The following is a 24,638-nucleotide window of genomic DNA, read 5'->3' as shown; positions in this document are numbered from 1 at the left end:
TTTTTTTGGTTTTTCGAGACAGGGTTTCTCTGTGGTTTTGGAGCCTGTCCTGGAACTAGCTCTTGTAGACCAGGCTGGCCTCGAACTCACAGAGATCCGCCTGCCTCTGCCTCCCAAGTGCTGGGAACAAATTTTTAAATAAAAAAAAAACTACAAAAAAAGTCTGAATATGACAATAGTCATTGAACTTGGTGAAAATTAAGATTAAAGTTTGAATTATGGTATTTTTGAAATAGAATCTAAATTAATTATAGGTAAGGAAACAATAAAACATACTATTTTCTGGGCTGGACTTCAGACTAGAAAAATTATAGCTGTAAAAAATATTAAAAGGCGGGCTGGAGAGATGGCTCAGCGGTTAAGAGCACTGCCTGTTCTTCCAAAGGTCCTGAGTTCAATTCCCAGCAACCACATGGTGGCTCACAACCATCTATAATGAGGTCTGGTCAGCAGGCACACAAACAGACAGAATACTGTATACATAATAAATATTTTAAAAAAATATTAAAAGGCTGGAAAGATGGCTCATCAGCGAAAAGCATTTGTTAGCAAGCAATCAACTGAATTTAATCCCGTGTAAACACATGGTAAAATATTCAACTCTTGCAAGATATCCTCCAACCTCTACATGCATATGCGTGCACACACACACACACACATACGAGAGCATACATATGTGCACACACACCAGACAACATAAATATTACTTTTTTTGTTTGTTTGTTTGTTTTTTTTTCGAGACAGGGTTTCTCTGTAGCTTTGGAGCCTGTCCTGGAACTCCCTTTGTAGACCAGACTGGCCTCAAACTCACAGAGATCCGCCTGCCTCTGCCTCCCGAATGCTCGGATTAAAGACTTGCGCCACCACCGCCCGGCAATTACTTTAAAAAGTAAATAAAATTATAGTAAAGTCTTTTGATTAATCAGAATTCCCTTGGACATTATCACTGAATTACAGTTATTACACGCTACACTAAAAAAACACTTGGAGAAGGCAAGTGAATACTGTATATGGCAACACTACTATTTTTGCAATGCTATATTTTTGTGTTTTTATAAATCTAAATTAATTCTAAAATAAAAATAAAGTAAAACAAAAAGAAATTAAGAGTACTTCTGAAAACATTAATCTTGAATAAATATTTCAAAATTTAAATAAATTTGTATCAACTTACTTTTTGGGTTTCACAGTTTGGCTCACAGCTATGATTCATGAAACGAGAGCAATTCCCCTTTTGAGTGGCATCTATTATCTGGGGCAAAGAAGGTAATTTTTTAAAGAGTTTTAAAATGAGATCTTAAAATATCCATACATTTTGAAAAAGCAAGCAACCATTAAGGCAATTTTAAGGTATAAACCACACATCCCTTTGCCTCTTGCCCTATTTTAGAGAAGTTTCTGTAACAAAGTAACAAATAGTTAACTGCCCTTTTGGAAGATTTCTGAATACAGAAAGGCAAAATTATCTCATGGGGCAGCTGTTACAGTGTTTGTCTAGAATGTAGAAATCCTGGGCTCAACCCTTAACACTTCATAAAACCAGGCATAGTAGCACACACCTGTAATCCTAAAAATTGAGGCAGAGGCAGGAGGATCAGAAGTTCAAGGTCATCCTGTTTTATTTGCCAAGTTCTAGGCCACAATTCCGACTTCTTTAATCCCAGCACTTGGGAGGTGGGGCAGGAGGATCACTGAATATCCAAACTAGCCTGCTGAGTTCTAGGTAAGCCAAAGCTACAAGTGAGACCGTCTCAAAACATAACAGAAAATGTCGTCTCTCTTACCTACTTTCAGCTATTTCTTACATTTACTACATGCATTTCAACCTCATATGTGAAATAATTATTTCTGAAACAAGTGCTGTGACACAGTTCAATACCTCTATAACCCGAGTATGTGTTCAAATCTGACAGGTCATATCCAGAGTGATAGGTCCCTAGACTTGGCATTTCTACCTCGACTATAAAGGCAGATACAAGGATCTAAGCCACAAACTGAAGAGATTTACAAAAATGCAAAACACTTCTTTAACATGTCATTTCTCACAAAAAGTTTTGTGAGAAACTATTTTTATAGAGTTGTTATTTGTATCAGCAAGTAACATGCTCATGAATATTACTTTTAAATATAATGACGGACATTTCTAAATTTCTCAGCATTAAAATATAACACACATAAAAACATTCTGGGGAATCATCCATGTTTTAAAAGTTGTCATATGAAGCATGTATGCTTGTATTTATATATAAACACCACCCTCTCCCATCGTTTCATAAACAAATACAAACTATATATTGTTCTGATCCTTTCTGTTTTGTTTTGAGACAAGAGTATTACGTAGCACCAGCTGGCCTCAAATTCCCTATCTAGTCTTGAACTCCTGATCTTCTCCCCAGTGCTGAAATAGGCCCTGGTCACCATAGCTGACTACTTAATTTTTTCATTTCTTCTAGCCCCAATTTTTGTTACTTTAATGATCAATCAGTATACCACACACACCCCATTACCAATGCAACAGTTTTCATGTGTTTCAAAATAAACACTGCTCACCTCATCATTTTTCAGAGCCATGAAATAATAGTGGATGTTTTTGTTCCGTGCGTATTCTTTCACCCGCGCCTTAAACTCTTTATGGTCAAGTACCTCTCCACAGTATTCCAAGACGAAGGTGTTCCTACAAAACAAGAAGAATAACACTTCCAGCCTAGGAACTATACTGAAAATTTACAGGATGAAACAAAACTAAGAAATATTTCAAAAATATTTATCATATACTCATTACAGTGGCAGGCCTTGAACCTGAGATCCCCTGCTGCAGCCCCTTGAGTAGCATACATCACCTACTGCTGCTTTCCTAAAATACCTCTTCTCTTTAAGAGACCACGGAGTCTAAGAAACTTTTAAACTGTACAAGCTAGGAAAGAGCACTGAAGAAACTATGCATGTTGACAACTGTCAGGAAAAATTCAATACGGCAGCAGTCCTTCTGCTGCCCTTACTTTCAGAGTTCTTTTAATGATATCAAATCTGTCTCTGCTTCTTCGCTGGTCTCACTGCCCAGAATACATATCAGGAACTTACATAATACAGCTGTACAAAATTGCAATGGAGGAGCTTTATTTATGCAAAGAGACATTCCCAAGAATAACCCAAGATAACTCTGTTTCTTTCACACCAGAAAACAATAAAAGGCAGTGAAGGAAAGGAAGGGGAGAGGAAGAAACTATCCATATAAAGGAACATCCATGCCTTCAGACCTGAACTTGGCCTAAAGACCAAATGGCAAATTGCTTAAGTCTGCTATGAACAAGGATAATGAAGTTTCACAAGTAACCTCCAATGAGGTCTTGTGAAATAATAGCAACTTATATAATGTATAGTCTACAGCCAACAGGAAATCATAACATTGTAATATGTCTGCATGCTTTTCAGACATATAGCATATGGCAGGCCATTTAGGAAATGTTTAGAATAAAGGTTGAGAAAACTATACTCTGTAAGAATGAAAGACAAACTTTATTCTTACAGAAGTGAAGTTGTTCAGGACCTGTAATAAATACACCAAAGGTTTAAATAAATGAATACTACTACGGACATCTAACAACTAAGGGATATTTAAGAAGACACTAAAAAGCCAGGTAGTGGTGGCTTATGCCTTTAATCCCAGAACTTGGGAGGCAGATGCAGGTGAATCTCTGTGAGTTCAAGGCCAGCCTGGTTTACAAGAGCTAGTTCCAGGACAGGCTACAAAGCAGCAGAGAAACCCTATCTTGGAAAACCAAAATAAAATAAAATAAAATAATAAAATAAAATAAAAGACACTGGTGAGCTCAAAAATGGCAAACTACAAACCCTGGACCAAGTAATGGAAGAATAATAAATTCTCTTATGACTCAACTACAGACCTGACATCTTTCATATATATTCATTTATTTTATGCGACTAGTCTTTTGCATGCATTTCTTTGTGCCATGTGCGTGCCTGGTGTTCACTAAGGTCAGAAAAGGGAATCAAATCCCCTAAAGCCAGAGTGACAGATGGTTGTGAGCTGTCAAATGAGTGCTGGAAACTGAACACTAGTCCTCTGCAAGAACCAGAGCTCTTAACCACTGATCCATCTCTCCAGTCATTCTGGCTTTATTTGTTTGTTTGTTTGTTTGTTTTGGCTTTTTGAGACAGGATTTTTTTCGTGTAGCCCTGGTTGTCCTGGAATTTGCTCTGTACACCAGACTGGCCTCACACTCCAAGATCTATCTACCTCTGCCTTCCAAGTGCTGGAATTAAAGGCATGTGACATCATGCTTGGTCAGCCTGGCTGGAAGTTTGAACCTTCAAATAAAATATGTTCTAATGAAACAATCTTACGAATATAAACAGGGGGCAGTGAGATGTCTCAGGAGGTAAAGATATTTATGTCAGTACGACCACCTGATTTCAATACCTGAAGCACACATAACAGAAGGAAAAAACTTGTTCCCCCACAAGTTTCTTGTCCTCTGACCTCTACATACAGACACAAATAAAAACAAAAAGTGAACCATTTGGTTTTGTTTATCAAATATTGCTATAATCAGTGTGTTTACTAAAGCTACCCTGCTAACTGATAAGAGTTTTTTCTTAAAAAATATTAAAGAACTGTATCCTTTTAAAGTAATATGTAATAATGACAAAATTTGAAGATCTACATAGGTTGTCCTGTGAATGATGGTTAACTGCTAAGAAATACTTTACACAGGACCCTCACTTATGAAAAAGCAAATTCTCCTCACTAAATCTGATCACAGATGCTATGTGACGTGGGTCATATGACAGATAACACAGAGTTTAAAGAAATCAGATCATCTGCCCAAAGTCAGAGTTCCATTCAGCATAGGATTCAAATCCCACCAAAATGATTACCTGCCCTTTTTTTGTTTTGTTTTTGGAGACATGGTCTCTCTGTGTAGCTCTGGGTGTCCTGGAACTCGTTCTGTAGACCAGACTGGTCTCAAACTCAGAGATCCACCTGCCTCTGCCTCCCTAGAACTAGGATCAAAGCCGTGTGCCACCACTATCTGGTCAAAAATGGGACTTTTTATTTATTTTCTAGAAGTCATTTTAACAAAGTCATTCTACATAATAACCATTACTAAACACCACTGAAATAAACCTTTTTCCTACAAAATGCCTAACCAAATTCAATAACACAAAATGAAGTAAAAGCTGATTGAAACCAAACTTACGAAGGAAGATCCTTAGCAGCTCGTAAGCCCCAGCCTTTCTTTTCCGTAAGTATAACTTCCACATCTGCATGCTGCTTTCTCTGAAACCGTCTATTCGAACAATAATCTCCATTTGGACATCGAGAGGAACTGAAATGAGAAATGGGTAAAAGATAATACCTATATCATCAAAAAAAATTTAAATAAAGTACCTACTTACACTTACAAGACCGACTGGCCTCAAACTCACACAGATTTGCCTGCTCTTCCTCTAAGTGCTGGAATAAAAGGTATGCACCGCCTAAACTAGTAATTTTTCCATGTTAAAATGGTCAGGCTGGAGAGATCGACTAGCTCTTCTTCCAGAAAATCTGAATTCACACTTCAGCACACACATGGCAACTAACAACCATCTGTAACTCCAGTTCCAGGGTGTCTTCTTTTGGCTTCCACATGTACCATGCATGCACTTAGTATGCAGATATAAATACAAACAAAAACATCCATACACATAAAAAAATAAGAAAAAAAAAAATGTTGGCCGGGCGGTGGTGGCGCACGCCTTTAATCCCAGCACTGGGGAGGCAGAGGCAGGCGGATCTCTGTGAGTTCGAGACCAGCCTGGTCTACAAGAGCTAGTTCCAGGACAGGCTCCAAAAAACCACAGAGAAACCCTGTCTCGAAAAACCAAAAAAAAAAAAAAAAAAAAAAAAAAAAAGAAAAAGAAAAAAAATGTTTTCATCAATCAGATTAGTTTTTTTTTTTTTTTTTTTGGTTTTTCGAGATAGGGTTTCTCTGTAGCTTTGGAGCCTGTCCTGGAACTCCCTTTGTAGACCAGGCTGGCCTCGAACTCACAGAGACCCACCTGCCTCTGCCTCCCGAGTGCTGGGATTAAAGGCATGCGCCACCACCGCCCAGCCAATCAGATTAGTTTTAAAACTATCAAGTGGCAGTAGTGGTGCACACCTTTAACTCCAACTCTCCGGAGGCAGAGGCAAACAGATCTCTGTGAGTTCGAGGCTACAGAGCGAGTTCCAGGACAGCAAGGACTAAACAGAGAAACTATCTCAAAACAAAACAAAACAAAACAAAAACCAATCTATCAAACATTTTTAGACAGGCATGGGGGTACACAACATCAGTCCTATCAATGGGAGGCAGAGAAGTAGGTAAATCTCATGAGTTCTAGGCCTGGCAAGTCTACATAGCGTGTTCCAAACCAGAATAAAAAAGAAAAACGCGGGGGGGGGGGGGCATTTTAAGTGCAGAGATATTTAACATTTTATAAACTATACTAATCAAGTATATACCAGCAGAAGGTTACTATGGTCAACTAAGAACAGAAAACATGGTGGGTTTGGCTGGGGAGTAGTGACGCATGACTTTAATCTCAACGTTCAGGAGGCAGAGGCCGGCAATGTTTGAGGCCAGCCTGGTCTACAGAGTAGAGTTCCAGAACAGCTAGAGCTATACAGAGAAACCCTGTCTTGAAGGGAAAAAACACAAATTAGGTAGGTTTGTGTGTGTACAAAATTCTGATTAGGTCTGATTATATAAAAGTATACATAGTATTTTTTACTTCAATATATATAATATATGTATATTATACTATGTATAAAACACTATACTATATAAAATATACTATATAAAATACTATGCATATATATTATATATATATAATACATATGCCTGTATTATACACATTAATATTTCTGAGAATACTACAATGGGACAGAGGTTTGGGAAAAGGTACTTCACCTTTTGCATTTTCAAATTTTAGTGTTTTATTTTATAATCAAAGTTTAAAATTACCACAATTTATTCCACAGGGCATAAGTATTACAAAAGTAAAAGGAGGACTTAACTAAATGTAGTAGTAGAGACTGGTCATGGTGGCATACAAACCTTAATCCCAGTGCCCCAGAGGCAGAGGCAGAGGCAAGCGGACCTCTGTGTGTTTGAGGTCAGCTTGATCTATACAGGGAGTTCCAAGGCAGCTAGAGCTACATAATAGATATTATTTCAAAAGTCAAAAAGAAAGAAATGGAGGTAAGGAAGGGAGGGAAAAGAGCAGCAATAGAATGTTAATATTAGCAATAGAACTGTTTCATATAGAATTTATGTGCCAGATGCTATAATCTAATGAGCAATACAGAAGAATTTGTCTTAGTCTCTGTTTTCTACTAAATTCTGGAGATTTTATTGCTTATAAATACTCGTTTATATATAGGGAAAAGGTTAAAATTATACCCTTCATTAATTTTTTCTTATTTAGAGACACATAGTAGGAAAGTAAGAGTGGAGTATTGTACTTACCACTCAATCATGAGGAGACGATTAAGGCAGTCTTCTCCACAGGCCACTTCTCCTTGAGCTCTCTCATCTTTGGAGAGAGGTGTGCACTCACATTGCATCCGCTTAATATCCCGATGGGATTTATTCTTCTTTCTATTGGGTAGAATTTCATGAGATTTCGTGACATAAGTCTCTTGAAGATAATATATTCAACCAAATAAGTACTAAATCTCAGTTTCTTATTTACTTCTGTAAGTCTACCAATCAAAAGGAAGGTCACACTAGGGTAGAAACAGACTGAGTTCCCTCTATACCCCCACAACCTCACCCCATCCAACAACCCCTCCCCCCCAAAAAAAAGAGGAGGAGAAGGAGAAAAGAGAATGAGATGATGATAATGATCTAGTTGTCAACATTTGCTAAATAAAAGCAAGATGTGGTGGTATCAATAACCCAAGCTGCTCAGGAGCCTGAGGGAAAGACACAAAATTCAAGGCCTGGCTAAACCATGGGTGCCAAGTCCAGCCAGAACAATTTAAGATCCTGTATGGAGCCCAGGGGATAGTGAATGCTGGAAACAAAGTCTGGGGAATACAGCTAGCTCAGCAAAGCACTTGCTAATAGCATACAAATGGGCCCTAGGCTCAATCCCTCAGTACCACAGGAAGGAGGGAAGGAGGGAAAGGAGTATGTGGCAATGAGGGGAAGAAATGAGTTTAAGTCTTCTCATCTTGAAATTCAACCCTTACCTTCTAGTTCAGGTCAAATCACACCAAGTTTAGGAGAAAACAGAAAGGTTTGTAAGTTTCCAATAATGAGGTGGCTGGCTGGCTAGCTAAGTTTAGACCAAGGTGGCACATGCCTTTATCACAGCACTCTTAGGAATCGAAGGCAAGAAGTCTTGGGTTCTACAGAAGGAAATAATACCAACTGCTAAATAAAAGTTTGTATGAAAGGCTTGAGAAATGGTTCAGAGGTTGAGAGCACTGGCTGCTCTTCCAGAGGTCCTGACTTCAATTCCCAGCACCCACATGGAGGCTCACAACCATCTAAAATAGGATCTGATGCACTCTTCAGGTATGCAGGTATACATGCAGAATGCTCATATACATAAAATATAAACAAAATCAAAGTTTGTATGGGGCTAGAGGGATGGCTCAATAGTAAGAAGCACTTGCTCTTTTGCAGAGGACTCTAAATTTGACTCAAAGCACCAACGTGGTGGCTTACAGCTGTCCATAACTCCAGTTCCAGTGCCCTTTTATGGCCTCGAGAAGCACCAGACATGCAGGAAAAGTGCATTTATACACATAAAACAAAAGTAAATCTACAGTTTTTTTTGTAGGTATAAAAATCTGTCTCAAAAAAGTCAGGCAGGGCTGGAGAGATGGCTCAGAGGTTAAGAGCATTGCCTGCTCTTTCAAAGGTCCTGAGTTCAATTCCCAGCAACCACATGGTGGCTCACAACCATCTGTAATGAGGTCTGTTGCCCTCTTCTGGCCTGCAGTCTTATACACAGACAGAATACTGTATATATATATACATACATACATACATACATACATACATACATACAGTCAGGCAATTGTGGCACACACTTTTAATTCCAGCACTTAGGAGGCAGAGCAGGTGCATTTCTGAGTTCAAGGCGAGCCTGATCTACAAAGCAAGTTCCAGGACAGCCAAGACTGTTGCACAAAGAAATCCTGTCTTGAAAAAAAAAAAATTTAATCAAGAGCTTTAGTTCAACCAGATCCAGGTACAGTGGCACATGCCTATAATCCCAGCACTGGGGAGGCTGAGGCAAAAATAACGGTTTTATACCAGCCTTGGTCGCTTAGCAAGCTCTAGGCCAGCCTGCTATTTCACAAGAGAAAGTGTGTATATAACTGAACCAAATCTTTTATGACACCCCTTAGTGGTATACATCAAACTTGACTACATCTGTTTAAAAAGTGTAGTACTAGCTCAAGAAGAGGCAAAGGCAGGAGGATAGAAAGATCAAAAGAGATCTGGGTCAGTCCAGATAATATAATGAGACATAATCTCAAAAATAAATGCAAAAATCAAAAGAATAATCAAATAAAGATTTCAGATGCAAATTTTTCTCAAAAAAGCATTCTGGTAGAAGAATTAGGCTAACCAAGTCTATTAAGTTCATAAAAATCCATGACAAAACTGATGGTGGTGACAAGTACTTGTAGTCTAAGCTCTTGGGAAGTGGAAGCAGAAAAACCAGGAGTTCAAGATCAGCCTGAGGTGCATGAGACTTTGTCACAATAAAAATTAAATAAATGAATGAATAAATAGTCTTCTTAACCTTACGTACACAGTAAAAAAAAAGTTAACAGAATGTTCAAAGTGCTTAAAGGGATGACAAGTAAACTGAACCAGGAGGGAACGCTACACAAAAGGAAAAGGTTCAGCAGAAAGTATACACTAAAAACACAGTCAAGGCCGGGCGGTGGTGGCGCACGCCTTTAATCCCAGCACTCGGGAGGCTGAGGCAGGCGGATCTCTGGGAGTTCGAGGCCAGCCTGGTCTACAGAGCTAGTTCCGGGTCGGGCACCAAAGCTACAGAGAAACCCTGTCTCGAAAAACCAAAAAAAAAAAAAAAAAAAAAAAACCCACAGTCAAGGCGTGGAGAGAGAGATGGCTCAGCAGTTTGAAGTGCTTGTTATGCTTCCAGACCATCAGGAAGCAGTTTGATTCCCAGGTGCCACCTCAGGTAGCTCAGATCAGAAAAAAACAGACACCCCTTTTCTTAAAGATAGAAAAAAAATGAAAGGACTCTATTAGTAAATATAAAGAGAAAAGGACATTTTATAGATTTTGTTACTCTACGTTTTACCAAACTCTTATTTCAGTCTAAACTGCTGAAAAGTTTATTATTTTTTCTTTACAAAAAAGCAGCACAAACGTATTAACAAAAGCATTAGTCAGACTCACCTTTCAGTTAAATAAACGTTTTCTTCAATAAGATCAAAGTAACAGGGCATCTTTCCCAGCTTGGCAAATTCTTTCCACCGCTGTGGGTCCCTGAAGTCAGCCATCGCACAGGAAGGCCCCACCAGCCCCGAGTGGAGCGCTGCTGAGGTCTCTCCTGGCTCACTCTCCACTCTAACTTTCTTTCTAGCCTGCAGCTCACTATCACTTTCAGAATCACTCTCCAATTCTTGCCTTCGTTTTTTAGGGGGTCCTCTTTCTTTTATGTCATTTTTCTCAAAGTTTTTTGAAAAATCTTTCCTTTCATTTGTAACTAAAGAATCCTTAGTTGAATTGCTGCTTATTTCAGGTGCTTGCACTGATCCCTTGTCCTTTTGATGGAAGAAAAATTTATTGGACTGGCTTGAAAAATGTGATCCACTTCGCTGATCCCAATTCTCCTCTTCTTCCCGATCATCTGTTAAAGAATCCGGTACCTGCCCTTGAATTCGATCATAAGCAACCCCGGTTCCTGGAGGTCTGCCGGCTGATCTTGGATCCCAATAACCATTGCCTTGCCAGTAATTATGGGTCCCACCAAAATGTTCAGCATTTTGTTGATACTTGTGTGTACCACAGGCTCCATAGCTGCTGTCAGGTTGCTGGTATGTGCTAGTGGGCCTTTCTTGTTGGGAGAAGTCCCACCCTACGTTTCTGAGCTCTTCTGATGAGTGCAAGCCATCCATACAGGAAATGTCACAAGAGGAAGAAAAGTTCATCTCTGTTTTTCCTAGTCTACTACTATCAGGCCTATTACAGAAAATTATCTGTTGCCGAGACTTATTTGGGATATCTTCAAAATCATCAGAATAAAGTGGTAGCTCTTGTGACCTAGATGTTTTGGCTCTTACTGTGTCCTCTGAATTTAGGTGACCTAGAGGGTCAGATTTCAAGTCTGTATGACTTGTACTATCAACCCCGTCACTTTGAGAATGAGCAATTTCAGGTAGGTGATTATCTACTTTTCTGCTGAACTGTGAATAAGAAGTTTCTAAATTCCTCTCTGTTCCTTTATGAAGGAAGAATTTTTCAGTCTGAGGACAGCCTTTACTTGCCATACTCTCAAACTTATCCTCATATGAATGTCTCCTTGACTCTAATCTTTCATCTTCCCAGTGGTCAGAATAATGTCGGTAGCTATGACTGCTCCGAGAAGAACTGGGACTTGTCTCTTCCATGGGCAAAGTAGAATTCTTTGGCACAACCACAACAGACTGGAGACGGTTTCTTGGGATACTGCTGTCATCAGACTCTGTACCTTCTGAATCACTTTCGTCACTTGAACTTCCAGAAGATCCAGAATAATCTTCATGGATAGTCGATATAATTTCAGGAGCATTACCACTACTGTCACATTTTAAGGTGTAAGTTATACCATCACTGTCTTCCATGGTTAAGTTCAAATCATAAGAAAATACAACTTCTGAATCATCAGAAGTATGTGTATGTCCTCTTCCTTCTTCCTCATCTAAGATTTCTGTTCTTTCTCTCCTATCATGCAATATGGAATTCTCTTCTTCTTGAGCCTCTTGCAAAGACTGCCCAGATAATACATTATTGTGCCTGTTTTCCCAAGAAGCAAATCCCTTTCCCGAATCAGGAAGGGCACTACCCACTTCTGTTTCTTTCCCTACGTACTTTAAAAACTCTGTGCTTTTTTTACTCTGCATGGCATCTAGAACTGAAGATGTATTCTCGTCACATTTTATTCCTGGCGGAAGGTTCTGAAAAGATGAAACAATACCTGAACTTCCTATAGACTCATACAAATCATCAAAATGGTTAGGTGAGGCTGAACTAGTGCTACCGATGCTCTGCTTATATTCATCACATGCAAATTCTGAGTGTTGATCTGTCGGTTCTCTATTATCACATGTAACTGTTTTTGATTCCAAATGCACATTCATAAAGCTATTTGAAGAAATCTTCATAACTGAAGGTTCAATATTTTCAGCTTCAGAGTTCTCAACTGGAGAACAGCATCTATCTGAATCTTTGGTTTTGTAACAACAACGTCTCTTATCAATTGATTCTTTAATTGATGTTTTGGAATATTCTACAGTCTTACCTGGCAAAGACATGAGTTTATCATGGTGTGGTGACAATGAAGGTTCTGGCTCCCTAAATGGACTTTTAGACTTACTATGCTGCCTACAGCTATCATCTGAGTCTTTTTCTTTACATCTATCAATGTTCTGAAATCCATTTGATGAAAGCATGCAAGCCTTGACCAAAGGGGATACCTCTGATCCAGTCACACTATCATCAGAAGTCATTGAAATCGCATCTGTTTTAGAGGCACAAAATGTTGCCATATCAGATTCTGTCTCTGGAGATCCATTTATATTTAATTCAATAGAACAGAAACTTCTTAACTGATCATTTTTCACTTTTGATAATGACTCTAATTCTTTAATATTGTCAAGGCTATCATGGCCTATAAATTCAGTCTTAAGAATAGGAGATTCATCTAGCTTTTTAAAAGTAGGTGAATCATTTAATTGATTTGATGGAGATGGAGACCCAGTCTTTTCTCTTTCAGAAATTTTATTAATTGTTCTTAATTCACTACCTTTTGAACAAGGAGTCTGCAAACTAAAAGAATGAGATTGTTTGCTTTCCTCATTTAATTCTGCACAACAGAAAGAATTTTTAAATTTATCAGACTTGGATACGGGTTTTGAAAGGGCAGATTTGTAACGGGAAGCACTGTTATCATGCTTAGAATAGGAGGACCCCCGTCGGAATCCCAGTTCAGTTGGGGAAGAACAACATCTTTTTATGGATTCATGCTCTGAAGTCCGTTTGGATTCTCTTTCTAGTTTTGAAGAATACTTTCCTCTTCTCTCCATCTCTAAGTAGGAGGTCTCAGTTTTACAGTCCCGATCAAATTTAGAGTAAGATGATGATGTCCTTAGGTCTCTGTAGGAATGAGATGAGGTGCGCCTTGGATATGACTTCTTATACTCATCGTCAGAGTCCGAGCTCTCCCGTGCCCTGTTATCTGTATAGGGCCGAGAATAGCGTGTCCTTTCACGGTAAGGGGAACTCCTATGGTAGCGTCGATCAGAATCATAATAATGAGATCGCTCTGACCGAGAATAAGACAAACTAGTTCTAGAGACTCTGTCAGATCTAGAACGAGATCGGCTCCGCCTTCGGTCTCTTTCAGACCTACATCGGGAAGATACATACCGAGTATCTCTTTCAAGTTTTGAGTAGCTAAAGTATTTATCATCTCTCTCTGTTTTAGATCTCGATGACTTCCCCAAATCCTCACTTTTTGAAGGTGCTGAGCTCTTTTTAAAATCTCTTTCCTTCTCAATGCTTGTGGAAGATTTTAAATCATGTGATCTTTGACTGGAGGAAGTCCGTACAGAATCTTCATCAGATTCTGAACCAAGAAATGTGCCTTCAAATTGTGAAGATTTCTTCTTAGAACTCCCTTTTTTAGAACTGAGGCTTATCTTAGAACCATCTGAAACTTCTTCTTCCTTCCCAATATGGGAATCTTCTCTTTGTAGGGGATTATCTGCTTGTTCTTTAGAAGTTTGAATTGTGTGTTCTTCCAAACTGTTAGATACAATATCCTGTTTCATATCCACCTCTAAAGATTCTGGTACAATTTTAACTGGTGGTTCTTTCTGAACTCTATCCACTGATGCAGTCATTAGTACTGTTACTGGGGGGTGTGGCAAGGCCACTGGCTCTGATATTGGTGCTGGTGGTGATGGTGATGTGGCTTGGGGAGGTGGAGGAGGTGGAGGTGGAGATGAAGGTGGTGAATCTACAGTTGATTCTGCTATGACTGCTGGTAACTGTATTGTAGTGGGAGGGGGAGATGCTACCGCTGTGGCTGTAGCCAGCTGTGGCCTGGATGTCACATGAAGCAGGTGTTTCTTAAAATGAATTCTACCCAATTCCACTCTTGACTTTGGTGGGGAAGATTCTTCTGTAGTAGGAAAAGTATCTCCTGTGTCCATTTTAACTTTAGGGTTTGAGTCTACTTGAAGAGTTGTAGCTGGGGAGTTTGGAGAATCACTTTGCTTTTCATTGCTAAGTGCAGTGAGAAACCTGTTCTGTAAAGTTTTCTTTGTAAGACTGAAGCTGAATGACACCTTCTGTCGTCCCTGTTCCTCCAAATTAACTTTTGTCTTCGTGCCTTTGGGCAAAAATCGACTAGAAGCAACACCTTTAAACATTGGTCCTTTGATGAAACCTGTTTTCTGCACATTTTCAATCTTTGCCTATAAAAGAACAAAGCAATTATGGTAATAAATGCTTTCTTTCAAATTGTGAATATCATATTCACAATTGTCAATATCAAAATTTAAAATGTCAGAAAAAACTTTTAAAAATCATTAACAGCCGGGCAGTGGTGGCGCACGCCTTTATCCCAGCACTTGGGAGGCAGAGGCGGGCGGATCTCTGTGAGTTTGAGACCAGCCTAGTCTAGAAGAGCTAGTTCCAGGACAGGCTCCAATGCTACAGAGAAACCCTGTCTCGAAAAAGAAAAAAGAAAAAAAAAAAAAAATCATTAACAGTAGTATGATTTTCACTATGCTACAAATGTAGCTTTTCAGCTTTTCAGCTTTTCATTATGAAACATTTTAATCATAATCAAAAGTATAAAGACTAACAAATTACTAAGTATGCATCCCCACCTTAAACAATTGCCTATATTTTTTTTCCATTTAATCCTACATTATCCACATTGGCAGTATTTTCTAGATACCTAACTTTTTCTTTTTTTGTTTTGTATGTTGATTTTTGTTTTTAGTTTTTTGTGTTAATAGTGTTTTTTTGAAATTTTTTTTTTTAACAACTTTATTTCATGCACATTGGTATAACGATGTCAGATTCTCTTGAACTGGAGCTACAGACTGCTGCGAGTTGCCATGTGGGTGCTGGGAATTGAACCCGGGTCCTCTGGAGGAGCAGTCAGTGCTCTTAACCACTGAGCCATCTCACCAGCCCCTTGAATTTTGTTTTTGAGGCAGAATCTCACTATGTAGCCCAGGCTTGCTTTGAGCACATATTAATCCTCATGCTTCCACCTCCCCAGTGCTGGGTTACAACGATGCACTACCATGCTCAGCTCAAGCAGCATTTTCTTTTTCTTTCTGTTTTGTTTTTCAATACGGTTTCTCTGTAGCTTTGGAGCCTGTCCCGGAACTAGCTCTTGTAGACTAGGCTGACCTCGAACTCACAGAGATCGCCTGCCTCTGCCTCCAGAGTGCTGGGATTAAAGGCGTGCGCCACCACAGCCCGGCTTTAATTTTTGTTTTTAAGGCAGGGATCAGCCAGGCATTGGTTGTGCACGCCTTTAATTCCAGCGCTTGGGAGGCAGAGGCAGGTGGATCTCTGTGAGTTCAAGGCCAGCCTGGTCTAGTTCTAGGAAAGGCTCCAAAAAGCTTCAGAGAAACCCTGTCTCGGAAAAACCAAAAAAAAAAAAAAAAAAAAAAAAAAAAGGGCAGGGATCAACAAGCACCATTTTAATGATCTTCCCTCTTACAGCATTCATTTTAATGATAAAGTAGCCAAAAAAAGGCCTTCTAGTATACTAGAAATTACTCTGCCTTAGTACACTACCACTATCCCTGCCTGGGCTACACACAAATTTGGTAATGTTAATTTATTCTCCAATATTACTATGTAAACAAGATACAGCTAACAAGTCTTCTCCATTATCTGACGAAGTATCTGACAAACCACCAAAGGAAACGGTGGGAGTCGTAAGTTAAAGGCATAACCTAGGTTGTTGAAAAGTAACAGAAAAGTCTACAGGCACAAACTCAAGCATATATAAACATATGAGGCAGGTCTCGCCAGGAACACAGAGGTAAGTCTGCTTCTGCTCTCCAGCACTGAAGGAAGGCACCACCACACCGCAGCCTCAAGCCTACATTAAAGACTAATATCAGGAGAGCAAGTCAAGTCCAAATTAAAAATTTGCCATCTATAATATTTCTCTAATAAATGTTCTTTTATTTACTTTGGCCATTTAAGAGAGTAATTTTCCTCCTGAATAAGATATAATTGAAAATCAGTTCTAAAGCGAGGTGCAGTGGCACACACCTTTGATCACAGAATTCTGTTTGTAGAACTGCTAGTTTCTGTCACCTTTCTAAATTTCTTGGGGTTTTTTTGTTGTTGTTTTGTTTTGTTTTGTTTTTTGAGACAGGGTTTCTCTTTAGCTTTGGAGCCTGTCCTGGAACTAGCTCTTGTAGACCAGGCTAGCCTCAAACTCACAGAGATCCGCCTGCCTCTGCCTCCCGAGTGCTGGGATTAAAGGCGAGTGCCACCACCGCCCGGTCACCTTTCTAAATTTCTTGAATCTTTTAAGTTTAAAATTATTTTCTTGTTATATACAATATCCCTCATTAGAATGAGTTATTTTAACTATTAAGTTCATTTCACAATCAAAGGAACAGTTACCTTTAACTATTTTCAGCTTTTATCTAGATTCTAAAATGTACTTAAAAACCATTTCTTGAATGACTAGTTCAATTATACTTACCTCATTTTCTTCTTCTCTATTCCCATTCAGCCAAGAAAACATGCAAAAGAATAAAAAGGATCATAAATATTTAAACAAAATGAAACTTTTCATTAAAACAGATACTTAATATAACCTATCCTTTCGTTGTCCTAGTGACAACTCTGTAACAACTATTTCCTGAAGCTAGCTAGTGCAAGCCACTATGCTAAGTACCAGAGCACAAAAGCAAGCAAGGCAGTACCTAACCCAGAAGGGATTACGTTTTCTAATAAGTAGCAAAATATAGATGCTCCAAAAGCAATTCCTACATAAAGGAGTAAATATAAGGACTAAGTACATACAATGTAGCAGCAAAGTGGACAACTTTGTTTTTATTAAACTCAGTTTAATAAAACAGGAATGCAAATAATCCTAAAATGTGGGTTAGTTCTTAGAGAATATACTTTTGGAGTGATCCCAGGCAAAAGGTAAAGATTAAAACAGAACAACTCCTATGAGTAAACTAAAATCCATTCACTGTTACCTCAAGTATAAGGTATAAGATAGAAAAAGAACACAATTAAATGGAATAAGGAACAGTGGGCATGTTTCTGATGAAGAATCACAGGACAGCCAGGGCAACATAGAAAAACTGTTCCACAAAAACAAATAAAATCAACAAAAATCAAATCTAGTGCTGGAAGAGACGGCTCAGCAGTTGAGAACAATTGCTGCTCTTTTAAGGACCTGGGTTCAGCTCTCAGCACCCACATGCTAGTGCACAGCCATCTGTGCTCCAGTTCCAGGGGATTCAACACCATTTTCAGTCCTCCACGAGCACCAAGAATGTAAGTGGTAAGTGAATGTAAGCACACACACATAAAATTAATACATACATCTAAGAAAGAAAAAGTTAAAAGAAAAAGTCAGCTGTGGATGCCTCAAGCCTTTTCATCCAAGCAAACTTATCTGTGCAAATTCCAGACCAGCTTAGTCTATATAACAACCTTCAGGCTAACCAGACCACACATCAAAAAACTGAGATGGGCTTGGAAGATGGTTCTGTGGTTAACAGCAAAGGGCCTTCAGCTCCTAGCAATCACGCTACAACACCTAATAACCATCTGTAACTCCAGTTCAAAAGAATTCAACACTCTCTTCTCCCTCTCTCTCTCACACACAATATCACACAATTAAAGTGACTGCCTAACATAAACAAAGCCCTGGGTTCCTTCCTCAGTACTTGTGGCAAAAACAAAAAAAACCACTAAGCCGGGCAGTGGTGGCGCACACCTTTAATCCCAACACTTGGGAGGCAGAGGCAGGTGGATTTTCGAGTTTAAGGCCAGTCTGATCTACAGAGTGCGTTCCTAGACAGCCAGGCTACACAAACACTGTCTCGAAAATCCATAAAAATAAACAAACAAGGGGCTGGAGAGATGGCTCAGAGGTTAAGAGCACTGGCTGCTCTTCCAGAGGTCCTGAGTTCAATTCCCAGCAACCACATGGTGGCTCACAACCATCTGTAATGAGATCTGGCGCCCTCTTCTGGCGTGCGGGCATACATCGAGGCAGAATGTTGTATACATAATAAATAAATCTTAAAAAAAAATAAAAATAAAAAATAAACAAACAATAATATTAATAGAGAAAAAGATGAAATTACAAACAAGCAAAAGGAAAGATCTCTAATCCAATCTATTATCAAAGCCTTCTAACACATTTGAGTGTCTATGTGGCTTTCATTTAAACAATGATATTTCTAGGTATTGTAACCATATCATACAAGCCATTATGTATTTCACTTTGTTCCTTAATCCTATATTTAGGATTAAGTTGATAGCAAAAAACATGTATAAATTAGAGTATCACTGAAAAGCATTAGGGGAGAGCTTTAAGAGCTGGGAACCCACATAAAGGAGGGAAGAAAGAACAGACCCACATAGGTGTCCTCTGACAATATCCAGGTCATGGCAAGTGCAAGCCACATTCACATCACATAACAACCCCTCCACTTGTTCATACATATAGTAATAATTTTAAAAATTGTGAAGTTATTTTTAACAAAGACGAGCTACAAAGAGATAAAGACAGAGTCAAATTTCAAAATAAAATTTGGCCTTGTGGCATGAGGCATAGTCCCCAGTCACTTAGAAGGCTTTAGCAGAACTGACTAAACAACATTAACAAGGCTCTCATCTCAAACACACTACAGAGGCAAGGTTGTTTACACCTGTTAATTCTACCTAAAACTTGGGAGGTAGAAGCAGAAGGATCACAAGTTCAAGGCCATTCTTGATTACGTGGCAAGTTCAAAACTAGCCTGGATGGTATATATGATACAGACTCAAATAGGGTGATGGGCAGAAAGCAGGCTACGGAATGTAGCTCTTGTCTAACATGCATGCAACACCGGGTTTAATAGCCAAGACTGAATAAACTAGGTGAGGTAGTGCATGGCTGTAATCCTAGCATTTGAGCAGTAGAGCCGAGAGAAACAGAAATTCTAAGTCACATTCAATTACATAGTGAGTTCAAGGCCAATCTGTTCTACATAAGAAAAGCAGAGGTCACCAACCAGATGTAGGAGGCAAAATGAGAATGCCTTACTGAGAAAAGGTACCAAGCCGCAAGGCTAAACCTAAGAATTATGGGTAAATTTAAATCATAAGAGCTAGTTAGTAATAAGCATGAGCAATAGGCCAAATGGTTTAAAATTAATATAAGCTTCTGTGGGTTTATTTGGGACTGAATGGCGGCAGGAATGGGCAGAACAGAAAATTCTGTCTACACCCTGCCTCAAGAAAACAAAAGTTAGAACACTTTATTGTTTATCATTTTAAAACACATACACTGGGGCTGGAGAAAAGAACTAAGAGCACTGGCTGCTCTTGCAGGGGACTCTGATCCAATTCCCAGCACCCACAAGGCCTCTCACAACTGTCTCTAACTCATCTCTCACAGGGTAGCTGACATTCTCTTCTGACCTCCAAGTACACTGCATACCTGTGATGCATAAGCATACAGGCAGGCAAAACACCCATAAAGTAAAATAGAAAAAAAAAAAACAAAACCAACACATATACCCCAGGGGGGAAAAACTATACAAATATACAACTAAAATTACATCTTCCCAGAAAAAAAACTATAAATTTGCATATCCTTATATACATAAGAGCTGAGAGACCAAAGAAGAACGGTATAGGTGTGAGTAGTAGCAAAAGGAAGAGCAACATATTTTACTGGGTTTCAAACCAGTGCCCGTTCACTCACTGTAGCTGCTGCTTATGCTTTTGTTTGTTTTTCAACACAGGGCTTCTCTGTGTAACAGTCCTGGGGGTCCTGGTTATCCTGGAACTCGCTTTGTAGACCAGGCTGACCTTGAACTCACTGAGAGTTCTGCCTCCTGAGTGCCAGGCTTAAAGCCGTGCCACCAACACTGCCTGACTGAATCACTGCCTTTCCTCCCATCCCCTTTTCAGCACCCATTCATTGCTTCTTATCACATAGTGAAACTGAGACTTGAAAGTTTAGAAACTTTTACAACAATGTGACCTTAACCAATTATCAGGTCTGCATTCTTTAAAGATCTTTATTAGGAAATAATCAGAGTCAAAGTTACAAAAAATAGTATTCTTGTACTCTACCCAACTCTCCTCAACAGTAGCCATAGAGCTTTAAGTACAATATGAAATTGGAGCTGTCATCAGTTCAATTTCTAGTTTTATTTTTGTTGCTCTAATAATGAAACACTGACCAAAAGCAACTTAGGGTAAAAGTTTATTCAATTAACATTTCCAGGTTACAGTCTACCATCCTAGGAAGTCAGGGCAGGAAGTGAAGTAGAAACCACAGAAGAACACTGCTGCTTTGCTTGCAAGCTCAAGCTTAGCTTTCTTATAAAGAGCCCAGGACCACCTGCCTAAAAATTGGTGCCGTTCATAGTAGACAAGCACTCATATATTTGTTAATAAATATGATACAGGTCAATATGATCTGTGAAGACAACTCCTAAATCAATGCTTTACCCTATATGACTCTATAGGCTGTCTCAAGTTAACAACTAAACCTGATTAGGACCATATATTACTGCTCAGTAGATTATATTTTGTCACTATTTTTTTAAACACGGAACTCAAATTCATTTGTGTATAAACACAGTTCAATGCAATTTCATCCCATGTGTAACCACCACTACAATCAAAACATAACTGTTCAGTGGCTCAATTATTCTCGATGTCTACATTTTAAAATTTGTATGGGTATGGATGCTTTGCTTGTCTGTGTGTATGTGCATCATGTGAGTGCCTGGTGCCCTTGGAGGCCATGAGAGGGTGCTGGATCCTCTGTAACTAGAATTACAGATGGTTGTGAAACTGAAGCCCAGATCCTGTGTACTTACCCTGAGTCAACCTTCCAACCCTCAATGTCTAGTTTTTAATTTTTTTCTAGGAATTCAAATTTGTTGTGTTTAAGTTATTGATCCATGACAGTGAAAAAAAGAAGTATCCAGCTTATATTATATATAAAACATTCATCATGGTCTTTGAATTTTCTGGTACATCACTGTACAATATCCTAACTTAGGTCTACAGCAAAACTGCAAGAGACAGATGATGCTAAACTAGCAAGGCTCTAGTATTAGTAACCATCAAAATCTTCTCAAAATCAAGATGTTAAGAACTGGGGATGTGTTCCCTCATACTGGGTGGCCTTGTCCAGCCTTAATACAACTACTGCAACTTGATATGCCACGTTTGGTTGATATCCATGGAAGCTTGTCTTTTTCTGAAGAGAAAGAGGAGTGATTGAGGGAGGGATTGGGGAAAAGAGAGACTGGGAAGAGAGGAGAGGGGAAACTGTGTGGTCAAAATGTGTGTGTGTGTGTGTGTGTAAAATAGTGAAAAAAAAAAAAAGAAACTGGGGATGGCCAGGTAGTGGTGGTACACATGCCTTTAATCTCAGCACCTGGTAAGCAGAGGCAGGCAGAATCTCTGAGTTGGAGGCCAGGTGGGTCTACAGAATGAATTCCAGAATTAGGGCCACACAGAGAAACCCTGTCTTCAAAAACCAAAAACTAAGAACTGGGGCTGTAGCTCAGATAGAGTGCTAACAGATAAAGAACATGGATATGAGGCCCCAAGCTTGGTTCTCAATAATGAAATAAAATTTTAAAAAGAAAAAACTTGGGCTGGAGAGATGGCTCAGAGGTTAAGAGCACTGACTGCTCTTCCAGAGGTCCTGAGTTCAATTCCCAGCAACCACATGGTGGCTCACAGCCATCTGTAATGAGATCTGGTGCCCTCTTCTGGCCTGCAAGCATACAGACAGACAGAACACTGTATACATAATAAATAAATCTTTTTTAAAAAAAGAAAAACTTAGGGGCTGGAGAGATGGCTCAGTGGTTAAGAGCATTGCCTGTTCTTCCAAAAGTCCTGAGTTCAATTCCCAGCAACCACATGGTGGCTCACAACCATCTGTAATGAGGTCTGGTGCCCTCTTCTGGCCTGCAGACATACACACAGACAGAATATTGTATGCATAATAAATAAATATTTAGAAAAAAAAACTTATAAACCATATGTTATATAAATATATGTGTGTGTGTGTGTGTGTGTCTTTTAAACACTTATACAAGGGCAGCAGAGATGGCTCAGCAGTTAAGAACCCTCCCTGCTCTCACAGAGGGCCTGAGTTCTGTTCCCAACACCCAAACAGAATGGCTTCCAATTGCCTGGGATGCCAGCTCTGGTCCCTGCATTCATGTACACATACCCACACACACATACATATATATTCTAAAAATAGAACCTTCACTTATATAGATAATAACAGTGAAAACAAAAATGCTTAAGCAGTGAATGCATGTCAGAAAAACATGTAGCTAACAAAAATATTTCCAGTAAGCATATGCCCAGCTGAAATACATGCTATCATATTTTAATCCCTGCCCCTCATTTCTTGTTGTCTAGTACTACACCATTATCTTCTTTAATTATAAAGAAAAAAAAATACTCGCCGGGGCAATGGTGGCGCACGCCTTTAATCCCAGCACTCAGGAGGCAGAGACAGGGCAATCTGGTCTAGTTCCAGGACAGGCTCCAAAGCTAGAGAAACCCTGTCTCAAAAAAAAAAAAAAAAAAAAAAAAGTATCTGACCAATGTTGTTATGAAAGAAAATCTTTTCTATTCAGTTAACACTATTTTAATGTGTTCATATCAACTAATAACAGTATTTCTTACACAAAGCATTGTTAATGTGCAATACATATTATATGTATAATAGGCAATATTGCTGATAATTGCACAACTGGATTCCTATGTTATCGCATAATAGAAGTTTGTTTTTTAATGGGCCTGGTAAAGTTACCATAGAGTATACCTTTTTTGGTTACTTTAATGGAACCTTTGAAATACATTTTTACCTCTCTCTCTCTCCCTCCCTCCCTCTCTCTCTTTCTTCCAAGCCAGACTTCCTCTGTCCCTGGCTATCTGGGAACTCATTCTGTAGACCAGGCTGGCCTTGAACTCTGAGATCTGCCTGCCTCTGCCTCTGGAGTACCAGGATTAAAGGTGTGCACCACCATACCCAGCTTTATTTTATGTGCATTGGTGTTTTGCCTGCATGTATGTCTGTGCAACCAGTGTCATGTATATGTATCCAGGGTGTCAGATCCCCTGGAACTGGAGTCACAGACAGTCATGGGCTTCATGTGGCAACTGGAATTGAACCCTGGTCCTCTGGAAAAGCAGTCAGTGCTCTCAACTGCTGAGCCATCTCTCCAGCCCTACATTTTTACCAATTTATAATTAGGTACTTTATTGTATGTTAATAAAATTCACCTCTTTGGCTAACCCGACTATACTTTCAGCACAGAAGCAGTATTATAAAATATGCAGTTTATGTTTTAGAATGCAGAGTTGCCCTGGGAATAGATAAATTATTGGCAGTTATATTTTTAACCAGACAAAAAGAAAAAAGAAAAAGAGAAACAGAAAATCAAGGCTAGCCAGGCATGTGGGAGGCAGAGGCAGGCACATCTGTGTTTGAGGCCAGCCTGGTCTACAGAGGAAGTCCACCCTATCTCAAAAAACCAGGACAACAAAACAAAACTGACAAAGTGAGGCTAGCACAGCAGGCAAATGTACATGCCACCAAGTCTGACTATCTGATTTCAATCCCTGGGATTCACACAGTAGACAGAAGGGAATGACTCCCAAAAGTTGCCCCTAACCTCCACAGGTATATAGGTACTCACACACATACAAAAACCCTTCCTAGGGGTTGGAGAGATGGCTCAGAGGTTAAGGGCACTGACTGCTCTTCCAGAGGTCCTGAGTTCAGTTCCCAGCAACCACATGGTGACTCACAACCATCTGTAATGAAATCTGGTGCCCTCTTTTGGCGGGCAGGCATACATACAGACAGAACATTGTATACATAATAAATAAATTTTTAAAAAAATTTAAAAAAAAAACAAACCTTCCTAAAGAGAAGGTCTAACTATACTTGGCAAGGAAGTGGGCAGTAGCAAGAGCTATTAGTCAGAAACCACCACTTGCTCCAGATTCTTGCAAGCCCACAGCAGTGCTCCCAGAAAGCAGCCCTTCTATCAGACCTGTTTGCACGATTATATTCTTATCAACACCCACACCATCCCAAGCTATTTTCAC

At 39.3% G+C, this 24,638-nt stretch overlaps 1 protein-coding gene across 2 annotated transcripts in view; it reads right to left on the bottom strand.

Moving 5' to 3' along the window:
* Positions 1-24,638, bottom strand: part of Setd2 (SET domain containing 2, histone lysine methyltransferase) — a 101,370-nt gene that overhangs the window by 69,267 nt on the left and 7,465 nt on the right. For both annotated transcript variants that reach the window (XM_057766501.1, XM_057766502.1), the window contains exons 2-7: positions 17,002-17,017; positions 10,446-14,728; positions 7,518-7,649; positions 5,223-5,351; positions 2,551-2,674; positions 1,175-1,252 (exon numbers count right to left, since the gene is read on the bottom strand). In XM_057766501.1, coding sequence (XP_057622484.1) covers positions 1,175-1,252; positions 2,551-2,674; positions 5,223-5,351; positions 7,518-7,649; positions 10,446-14,728; positions 17,002-17,017 — 4,762 coding nt within the window. The remainder of the gene's footprint in view (positions 1-1,174; positions 1,253-2,550; positions 2,675-5,222; positions 5,352-7,517; positions 7,650-10,445; positions 14,729-17,001; positions 17,018-24,638) is intronic.

Source organism: Chionomys nivalis, chromosome 4 (genome assembly GCF_950005125.1).
Source record: "Chionomys nivalis chromosome 4, mChiNiv1.1, whole genome shotgun sequence".
NCBI lineage: Eukaryota > Metazoa > Chordata > Mammalia > Rodentia > Cricetidae > Chionomys > Chionomys nivalis.
This window is presented reverse-complemented; position numbering and strand designations above follow the sequence as displayed.